At 40.5% G+C, this 10,622-nt stretch overlaps 2 protein-coding genes across 2 annotated transcripts; one reads left to right on the forward strand and one right to left on the reverse strand.

Moving 5' to 3' along the window:
* The first annotated feature begins 705 nt into the window (after positions 1 to 705).
* On the forward strand, positions 706 to 1,131 carry LOC138020390 (ATP-dependent DNA helicase pif1-like). The gene has a single exon (XM_068867384.1). It carries the CDS (start codon positions 706 to 708, stop codon positions 1,129 to 1,131), a length of 426 nt encoding a protein of 141 aa, XP_068723485.1.
* Positions 1,132 to 2,445: 1,314 nt separating this feature from the next.
* On the reverse strand, positions 2,446 to 10,622 carry LOC138020391 (uncharacterized). The gene is made up of 5 exons (XM_068867385.1): positions 10,217 to 10,622; positions 6,658 to 6,956; positions 6,174 to 6,288; positions 4,179 to 4,478; positions 2,446 to 3,437 (listed from the first exon to the last, which is right to left on the reverse strand). The coding sequence occupies exons 1-4, from the start codon at positions 10,620 to 10,622 to the stop codon at positions 4,366 to 4,368; spliced, it is 933 nt and encodes a 310-aa protein (XP_068723486.1). The 3' UTR covers positions 2,446 to 3,437; positions 4,179 to 4,365.

A 10,622-nucleotide genomic window follows, 5' to 3' on the forward strand; every position in this document is an offset into this window, starting at 1 on the left:
ACATACGTGACAGTATTGCGTTACGTTTTGAGCCATTTAAGAGAATGTATGAAACAGTTCGAAAATCGCTCTAAATTCAACTTGTAGTAAAGGATTTAAATAAAAGAAACTTACTTTAGTCTGCTCTTGTGTTATTTTGAAGTCTTTGTGGCAGCTGAGGCGTTCTAAAGTCGTTCTAAAGCCATTTTGACGATTTAAACTTTTCCAGGTTTGCTTTCTATTAAAGTGAAACGAAAGGCTGGCGACCTGGTCGGCCGACGGTTCGAACTCGAAGCTCCATAAATTCCACTAAAATGCTCGGAGCTCGCCAAAATTCCCTCACGGCAGCCATCGATAATTCTTCTTTCTGGTTGCTTCGCCTCGGATCCCAAGGTTTATCTTATCCGCCCGAAAAACGCTCCTTTTCGAACGCTGGCTGCCCATTTCTTCTTCATTTTGATCCGTTACGAGTGATCTTGGCCACGGATTTCAAAATGGTTGGCTTAGCGACCACCTCCAACACGACAAAGTCGCTCTCAACCGTAGGGAGGCACAGGTCAATTTGCTCTATGCAAATTGGACCGTATCAGAGTCCCTGGGGAAATTACACCGGAAACGGCGGGAAACTCGCCGCTTGCAGAGAAGCGACTCATTGTATACAACTGATCGAGTGCTTGTAGCGATGGCATGTTATAGCCGTATGAGTATTAGCTAGTATTTGCAAAGATGAATGTGATCTTTACGAAAGAGCAATGTGAAATTTTAGAGTATGCAAGCTCTGGGTATAATATCCTTATCACCGGCCAAGCAGGAACGGGAAAGTCGACTATGGTAAACGCCTTTAGAGAAGATTGTAAGCAACGTGGTCTAAAAGTAGCGCTGGTTTGTTCGAGTGGAATTGCTTGTCATGTTTACGAGCGTGGTATCGCTTCAACAGCCCACTCGTACTATGCTCTTGGTGCTGCCGACATGCCATCTGAAAAGCTTATTCTTCGTGCAATAAGTGACGTTCGAATCACGGAAAAGCTTCGAAAAGTGGTTGTGGTGATTTGGAACGAAGCTAGTATGTCTAGTGCACGAATGTTAGAGCTTGCGAATGCCCTGTATCATCGAGTGTACGAATGCGATGGTAGAGAAAAGCACTGTTTCTGAGCGATTTTAGCGCTTAAAAGCTCAGTTTTACTGAGACCTACTGAGCGATTTTACCGCTGAAAAGCACTGTTTTACCCCGAGTGTTTTACTGAGCGATTTTAGCAGTGATTTTAGCGCTTAAAAGCACTATTTTACTGAGACCTACTGTGCAATTTTAGCGCTGAAAAGCACAGTTTTGCTGAGCGATTTTAGCGCTGAAAAGCACTGTTTTGGTGGGCAGAAATGGGAATGCCAAAAGGTCTAAAAATTAATGCCACTAGATAGTGCTCTCGAGTAGAACTAACCAATGAACAGTAACGACGTGCAACTATCTTGTTAGCATGGTAATATTTGACTCATTTTACTTCTCTGCAAGCGGCGAGTTTCCCGCCGTTTCCGGTGTAATTTCCCTAGGGACTCTGATACGGTCCAATTTGCATAGAGGAAATTGACCTGTGCCTCCCTACGGCTGAGAGCGACTTTGTCGTGTTGGAGGTGGTCGCTAAGCCAACGATTTTGAAATCCGTGGCCAAGATCCGGCTCGTAACCATAGGCAGCCCAAGCTCGCGTCACTACAGACAGCCGTTGAGAATTTAAACGCGTTATAAGACTTTGTATGGGAAAATACAGTCCATTATAAAGCCTAAAAAATGCTCAATTTAACGTTCCTTCAATAAAATGAATCAAAATGACTCACCTCTGCTGTATTCTTGTGCCTTTTGGAGTTCATTTCACAGTTTCGCGAAGTCCGTGTTTTCAATGTTCTAAGACGAAGTCAAGGCTGCACACTAAGATTTCGACCGTTGTCAGCTCAGAGGCGGTTTGCAACTCGAAAATCCATCCCAGCCAAGATTTTTTCACTCAAAGCTAAAGCCACATCATTTGCGAACCTCCATGAATGTTTCGTAGACAAAAATTCCCACGCACTTGGCTGGAAATGAGCATTTTCTGCTTCGATTTCCACGATAGCTGATGAATTTAACTGCTTATGATCGCCGCACGAGACACGGAGCTTGGGTCCGAGGTCAAATTAACTCCACCCGATGAGGTACAGTCATTACAACACTTACCCCATCCCCACAGCGGCTTCCCGTAACAGCTCCATGGTTACGGTTTTTGGGCTTTCTAATCGACTGTATTTTCCCATACAAAGTCTTAAAACGCGTTTAAATTCTCAACGGCTGTCTGTAGTGACGCGAGCTTGGGCTGCCTATGTCGTAACGGATCAAAATGAAGCAGAAATGTTCAGCCAGCGTTCGAAAAGGAGCGTTTTTCGGGCGGATAAGATAAACCTTGGGATCTGAGGCGAAGCAACTAGAAAGAAGAATTATCGATGGCTGCCGTGAGGGAATTTTGGCGAGCTCCGAGCATTTTAGTGGAATTTATGGAGCTTCGAGTTCGAACCGTCGGCCGACCAGGTCGCCAGCCTTTCGTTTCACTTTAATGGAAAGCAAACCTGGAAAAGTTTAAATCGTCAAAATGGCTTTAGAACGACTTTAGAACGCCTCAGCTGCCACAAAGACTTCAAAATAACACAAGAGCAGACTAAAGTAAGTTTCTTTTATTTAAATCCTTTACTACAAGTTGAATTTAGAGCGATTTTCGAACCGTTTCATACATTCTCTTAAATGGCTCAAAACGTAACGCAATACTGTCACGTATGTAAATCTCAAATAACGTCTGGGCGCCTGTGGTTCCACTTCATTGTTGCAAGCATCTCGTTGTGTTTTTTGCAAGGTGGCCTTGTTCTGTTGTTCAGCAATGAAATTGTCAACCGACTGAACTTGCGTCCACAAACCTTTCCGATATCAGGCTTGAAAATAAAAGGGCAGCTTGCAAGTTTTCGCGCCAAGGATGACGTAGTTTGTCAAATCATCACTTTCGTTCAATCAGACGCCGCAAACGATGATTTTTCACGAGTGAAATTTCATCGTTCGCGTTACTGACTGGCTGTGACTGAAATAACACGATTTTTCATCACTCTTATTTCTGTATGTAAATCTCAGTACTTATATGATAAGTAAATTTTTGTTATATTTCCAAAGAATACACTTGACTGGCCCAAGATCCGCCTTCGCCGTCGGGCAGACAAACATCCGATTTTTCATACATGTCAAACTGCGTCAGTGATGCTGTAGCACTTGATGCACACCGTCCTCCATCTTGAACGGCAAACATGTTGAAGCTCTTTCGCATTGTAGCTACAGCGCACTTAGCAATGGCATTCGTCCGCGAGGTATAAGAGCCATCTAAAATGGAATTCATGTCTTCCAAGGAGGAGAATGATGAAGTTATGGAATCCCCGTAGCATCCAACGACTTTGTAACCTAATTTCACGATCAATAAAACACAGCAGTTTAGTCTCTGTTTTTCACAAAAAATGCTGAGTGTTGGATTGTAAAAGAACTGTACTTAAAGGCGTAATATAAACTCTTTTGTTTAACATTCGCGGTAATGGTCCCAAGAGAAAACAAAAGCAACGCTTATTCAAAATTTGGGGGAACAAACAAATAGTATTATGGTATTTTCCGCTTCGGCCAATTGCCGCTGAGGCGAAAATTTCATGTATGATTTTGGTCAAATTTGTTTTGTATTAAAAAGCGCGCTCAACGGCATGAGCTGAATTTGACTGTATTTGTTTTAATCAGGGGCAGGAATTTTTAATTTCAACCTAGTACATTGGCTGTGATTTCACCATCCATTTCGGCGTTGGCAATTGAAAAGTAGTCACAGGCGTTACTAGAAAGAAAGAAATGTAATGGCAAAAATTACCTTCGATACTTTGATTATCTCAAAAATAATATACTTTGCCCAGGTTTGATCAGTCGCGTGCCGACCTGCATTACTTGCATTATCATGCAACTTGTAATTAATTGCAGACTGTTCAGTTTGGACTGAAGAGAAATGAGCTTTACTCGAAACTCACAAACGCATTCCCAAAATATCCGCCAGCAACGACTCACCATACCTGGAGGCTATCACAGGGACTACAGTCCGCTCCAATAGTTTGTATCTTAGCCTGCAGGCCTCGCATTTATAGTTGCCAAACGGATTCCATTAACGCTCACCTGTGATATAGTATAACTGATTGGCCAACGGCCCTCCTTCACCGTCAGACCCACAGTCTGTAGATGTGCCGTGTTTGTCAAAGGTATTGTACGCTGTAGCACTAGATGCGCACCATCCTCCATTTTGAACTGCAAAGACGCTGAAATTTCGTGTTTTTGCTGCTTGGTAGCATTTTTCAATTGCATTTTACCTTTCTGTATAAAATCCATTCAACGTTGGATCCTGCTCTTCCAATGATGGTATGGCCCGGTCAAATTGGTCTCGGAAGCAACCGATTGTCTCATAACGAGGAGAAAGTGCTAAAGAAAAAATATGGTAATTTCACATCGATTGCATATTGACTCGGAAAATAGAATAGTAATTTAACAAATCAAAAGTGGTTCAGCGTTGTCTGTACCCTTATCGACGATATAGACCGTATTCATAGATGGCGGTCACATTTATAATTCTTTTGTCCACGTGCAAATTAGCCTACCAAGCCTCATTTTAGCGCAAGAAATCTTTTCAATTCACTGTATAGTATCGAGGCTTGGTAGGCTAATTTGCACTTCGACAAAAGAATTATAAATTGACCGCCATTTATGAATAAGGTCTATTCGTCATCACAGTGGTCAAAATGTTGTGAACTCACGAGGAGCAGTCGAGTGAGTCCACAACAAATTTTGACCAATGCTATGACGAATTTCGTTGTCGATAAGAGTACAGACAACGCTGAACCTCTTTCGATTTGTTTTTTACCACAATATCCAACGCTAAAGAAAGTGTTTATTTCAGAGCGTGACCAAAAAAGAGCAAGCGTTGTCTATAACTTTCTCGCAATATGATTGGTTTATTTACCAAAATGGGCGTTCCTGATTGGCTATTACATTGCCTGACAAATTGACTCGATCATGCCACGTCCAGCATTGTGTAGACTCTTGATGACAACGGCAAATTAGCCAATCAGATTTCGAGATTACAAGCAATTGTGGTAAAAATTACTTTATTATATTGTGTCAACCGTATTTTGGTGAGGACCAGTTTGCTAAGTAGGACTGAGATTAGCCCCGAAATTACACTTAAAATTGAAGTGTACCAATCCGTTAAGTGTTGGCTCTTGAAGACAGGGGAAAACTGGAGTACCCAGAAAAAACCCTTAACCTCAACCTACTTATGACGTTGAGTTCGGAAATCCAGCCCGCTACAGATTGGTGGAAAGTGGGTTCCCTCAGCACTGCGTCAAAGTTTCTCCCCGAAAGCCTGGTTAACATTGACCTTCCTTTGACTGGGGTGCGTTCGATTCAGGCTATTCCGGATTAAGAGTACGTGAAGAGATGACTTAAAACCGGGTATGTCTGGCGTTTTGAAGCAACAATGGTAATAAAGATATGTTTCAAATAGGTTTTTAGCAAGTGTTTGACAATTTTAATGTGGATCTCAGTAAAAACAAAAGATATCTAAAACTTCTATTACATGTATTCCTATTCCGGAATACGGTCAATCGAACGCACCTTTACTCCTGTTTGATTTTCTTGTATATAAATGCACGAAATATTTCGTGTCTTGAGTTGAACTAAAAAATCGATTGATATAAAGAACTCGATAAAGCCCAGTCACGCTGTGTTTACGAAGGTGTGTGGGTGGACTGAGAAGTATCAATGTTGTCAGTGAAATCCGTTATCAGCTTGAATCCGTTTCTACCTAGCCGGGTTAAATTAGTGATGCTCATTCAGTTTTACCTAGGTTGAATATTTAAAGCAGCTATTAACCCCCCAATTAATCTTAGTACGTATTCAACCTACGTAAAATGAGGATCACCAATTTAAGCTAGGTAAAAACGGATTTTACCGGCAACATCAATACCAGGTTACACCGTACGCATCACTGTCGTTCAAGTATGAAATGTCCTATTGAGGCTTGTTCGTTGGCGTTCTTTCCCCGCCTTGCAAAGATTGCGTTCATTTGCTTTGCTCCAGCAAATTCATTGTCATTGCAATGTAAAACTCTCAACTTGCCTTGTTCACAGTCATGTCCAATGAACGAGAATGAACATAAACAACGATATCCCCTCTCTGTAAAACCGGTTTGACAGGTTCCACCGTTCTTGCAAGGGTTGTTTTCACAAGCACTCTGTAAAAGAGGAAAATAGGTTACTTGTGATCATTAAAGTAGCTGCTTGGGAACAAGGAGGAATAAAATATTTTTAGCAGTAATTGTACTTCAAAATCAATTCTGGGAACAATCATGGAAAACAAGGAACCAAGGAACGCGACCTGAATGGCTCTTAGGCCTCTTAAGCCTTGTATGTTAGCTACGCCGTGCTAATGAGGCCCAGCAAGGCCGAAACAGCTGTCCAAGGTTGCTAATTGACCGGCTGAAATGGTTGTGCGCATGAGTGATGTGTTGGTCACACCGGGTTGATGTTAGCGTGTGTCACCTTGCGTTTTCGTTTTGTCTTTCACAGGAAAATTGGGCATTTTTTTCCAGAACGTGACTCACCTCTGCTCCCTGATACTTATAGGTTATGTTTTTCACCAGTTCGTTTCCATGCCTCTCATGAGTGGAATTATTTAATTCGCAGATGAAGTTTCCGTTGGGACTTGGCACTATTCTGAAGTTGTAGCTGTCACAGTTGGGTTCAACATAGCAACGCACTCTGCACGAGGATTCATTTGGAACTTGGACAACTTGGATCAGGTGATTTATCAGACGTCTGTTGTTAAATTGTTTAGCTTGATCAAAAGGCAGAATTCGACATTGTTTTAAAGAAAGAAAAGTTGCTTGTTGCTGAAACTCACCTCAGATATTTCTGAGATAAATTATCACCAGGAGGTGTGTTCGGAAATCAGGATTTAAACACCAAAATAAATATTAGATCTTCTTCAAAGTGGATTCTAATTAAGAAAATCCGTGGCAAAATTTGTTTTTATACTCTGTGTTCGATTGGAATAATCTGAAAATTCGAAGGTGGATCTAAATCCAGATTTCTCAATCTAACACTCCCTTTTAAAGAGTCTTCCCCACAAACTTCGAAGTCATTTGACTCATGATAACGTTAGCGTGTACTTTTGAACTGAAAAATAGTTTCAGTACTGGAAGGTGATAGGCAGATAAAAAGTGAAGAAGTTTTTTTATTCTCCTCACACGCTCGATCATGACCAATTTGTACTATGTTGTACCAGAAGCACGTCAGTGACATTGAAGCGTTTAACCCTGGTTCAGAGCTGAGGTTTTATGAGTTAAAAAGTTTGCTTATTTACGTAGCTCGTACATTTTCCCGCGCATGCAGCCTCGATCTTATTTTTGTCCATATTTGGGCATAAAAGTGGTGTCTTAAGGTGGCTCAAAGCAGTTTCCAGCACTTTCCAAGACGTAGATTTTTGATGGGACATAATTTCTACTCTTTATCAATTGATGCTACAATTATGGCATCAAAATACTGCCCAATCACTAGCAAACACGTTGGTATTATTTTTGTGACACAATACGTTACCATAGCAATACTATGACCTGCTAAAAACATCCTTAATTTCAGCTTTAAGCGCTTATATTTAAAAGACGGCCAGGTGAATTTTTTTTTATTACAGACTTTTGATTAGCAGGATAAGATGTAACTTTTGGCAAAGTTTAAAAAAATTCTGTACATGGGGTTCAGAGCCGTCTTAATTTTTCGAAAAGTTTAGGTGGCTCTGAACCCCATGTACAGAATTTTTTTAAACTTTGCCAAAAGTTACATCTTATCCTGCTAATCAAAATTCTGTTATAAGAAAAAAATTCACAGTGCCGTTTTTGAAATATAAGCGCTTAAAGCTGAAATTAAGGGTGTTTTTAGCAGGTCATAGTATTGCTATGGTAAAATGTTGTGTCACAAAAATAATACCAACTTGTTCACCAGTAATTGATACTATGATTGTATCATCAACTGATGAAAAGTGGCTATAATGACACATCAAAATTTAAGTCTTGGAATGTGTTGGAAACTGTTTTGAGCCGCCTTAAAATCCCGCGGCTTTGTACTAAGGAAAAGCGTTGCAAGTTACACAGTTCAACGTCATGAGTTTCTGGTTGTACTCATTTTCGGGAAGTTACAAAACTCGAGGCAGTTTAGGCCTCTTGCATCACGTAAATTAATTAAGGAGATTGACAAATGCCTTTTTAAAAAATAAAATCTAAAGACGCAATGTATAAAGCCCCGAGCAAACCGCTTCAACGTTTGCTTCAACATTCGTTCAATTTTGTTGAACGATGATGACTGCTAGGGTGAGCAAATGGTTTCAAGACATCATTTGATTCAACAGAGCTTCACGAGAGGCCTGGTATTTAGTCCTAGGCTGTAGCCGCGGTTGTTACTATGGATACGGACATGGACACGTCATTATTGAGAAACCGATTAGTGCGCACGCGCATATACTCAACAGTGGGGCAAACGGCTCCAACTTCATTCAACATTCGCGATAACAAAAGAAAGCTCATACAACATGTTTCATTGCGTCGAACGGAAATTGAAGCATATGTTGAAGCCTTTTGACCTGGCCTTAAAAAGAGCCTAGCCCTAGAACATTCAATATAAGTTTACTTTGCAATAAAATACTTCAGATTTATGCAATAATCACGAACTGAACGTAAATGCCGAAGGTATAATTGAAATCGGGAACGCTTTCCATTCCACAAAATATTTCAAAAAAATCGCGTGAGGAATCAAATGGAACGGAAATATTCCGGAAAAAACTTTCGGACATTTGGGTATACCTCACGAAGTGGTCCTGGAATTCGGGAATATTCCGAAACCATCGGAAAATCGCGTACCATTGGTTCATTCCTCCTCGGGCGCAGTTCACGTTTACATTTTGGGGCAATACTCGTTAATGTGATTGGTTCTGAGCGAACAATCTTAAAATGCTGTCCCATGGGCCACATGAAATCACTGAAAATTTTAACTTAAATTTCTGTTTGAATGTCACATTGCAACCCTTTTTAACTGTTTCAAATGGCTAGAATATGCGGTTCGTTAATTAACTTAAATCTCGATTTGACTTGCAATGAACACTGTATCGACGTCAATGAGGAATGGCACTGCGTGAGTTGACTTCTTGTGCCTGAAAATTTCAATTTTGAACGGTTGGTGTCATCCGTTCCCTGGATTGAGTTTATCTTGCAAACGAAACAAGGCATTGGATTTTTGAGGTTCTGGATCAGAGAGTTTTGAGAATTATTAATTCGCTTTATTAAGACCAAATATAAAGCACCAGCTTAGTAAAATTGATGTTTCGGGGGTGGAAGCTGAATAATTGGACCTCGATTATTCATTATTCTTTGTGTGTTTTGTTCGAATTATTCATTATTCTTTTAAAATTTTTGTTTGTTATTCATTATTGCTTCAACGCACGAAGGACTTTTCCCTGTTAAATTCGAATTCAGGTTAAATATTGTAATACATTTGGGCATAATATAATACTGTCATATTACACTGAGAAATCTACTCGCTTTATGTCTTGTAAAACTTAACTGCTATTACAAGGTAACTTTCACTTTAGCTCGTACACTAGTTATTGGTGAGTAATCTATACAAACATAACCTAAATGATGTCGAGAAACAGCACAAAACAGTGGAAAGATCATAAACATCAATATAACGCTTTCATATGACAAAGTAAGGCATTGAAAATAATAACGAAACGACTTGTCCCTGTTAACACGTGTAGTGCCTGTGGTTGCGTTCACAAGTTTCTAGGTAGAGTTTCCAACTGCCTCAAACTAACACTCAAATAAGAAAAAAAACTATTCTAAAAACATTACAAGACACCAAATAAAGTTTCTCTTTATTTAGGGAACTACGATGCTCCAAAACTAATGTCAATGACTATGCTCACAGCTCGCAGTCACAGCGAGACCTGTATGTACATAGGTTACGAAATTTTCCAAGTTAAGAGTTCATAATCATACTGCAAAAAAATTCCGTCTCCTCTTTTGACCCTGTGGAGAGTACCGTCAACTTGTGGGATTATAACTCAAAACAGGCGCGTTGCTGAACGCCCCGATCTAGTATTGACAGAAGCACGTCTAGGATGCTCATCAGAGGAATCCTCATCCGAAACTTCTTCATTTTCGACTAGTTCCTCGTCAGAGTCAATGTCACTATCAGCGCCACCTTTTAGGAATCGTTCAATTCTATTCGCTTCATCTTGTGGGAGCTTGTTGGATTTAAACCCGGCAGCATCATTGATGATCTCGTCAATACTGTTTACACGGTCTACAATGGTATACGTTGACTTTCTGTCATCCCGGTAGGCCTCTGAGAAAACAAACTTGTTGGCAGTGTCACTATTGTAAAGCCACAAAATTTGCATAGCATTTTCAGTAAAGACCAATTCGTTTCTATTTTTGTCCTTGACGAGGAGATCCTCCAAAAGCAGGGCAAGGAAAAACACCCACTGTTCTCTTCTGCGGTTGTGTCTTACGGCCAT

Source organism: Montipora capricornis, chromosome 10, assembly GCF_036669925.1.
Source record: "Montipora capricornis isolate CH-2021 chromosome 10, ASM3666992v2, whole genome shotgun sequence".
NCBI lineage: Eukaryota > Metazoa > Cnidaria > Anthozoa > Scleractinia > Acroporidae > Montipora > Montipora capricornis.

What these genes read in the sequence shown, in the direction of transcription:
- LOC138020390 (XM_068867384.1), top strand. Translation starts at nt 706, where the DNA reads ATGAATGTGATCTTTACGAAAGAGCAATGTGAAATTTTAGAGTATGCA.
- LOC138020391 (XM_068867385.1), bottom strand. Translation starts at nt 10,622, where the DNA reads ATGGCCGTAAGACACAACCGCAGAAGAGAACAGTGGGTGTTTTTCCTT. An exon ending in CTCTGATGAGCATCCTAGAC is followed by an intron (nt 6,957 to 10,216) that starts GTGCTTCTGTCA and finishes GAAATATCTGAG; the next exon opens with GTGAGTTTCAGCAACAAGCA. An exon ending in ATAAGTATCAGGGAGCAGAG is followed by an intron (nt 6,289 to 6,657) that starts GTGAGTCACGTT and finishes CCTCTTTTACAG; the next exon opens with AGTGCTTGTGAAAACAACCC.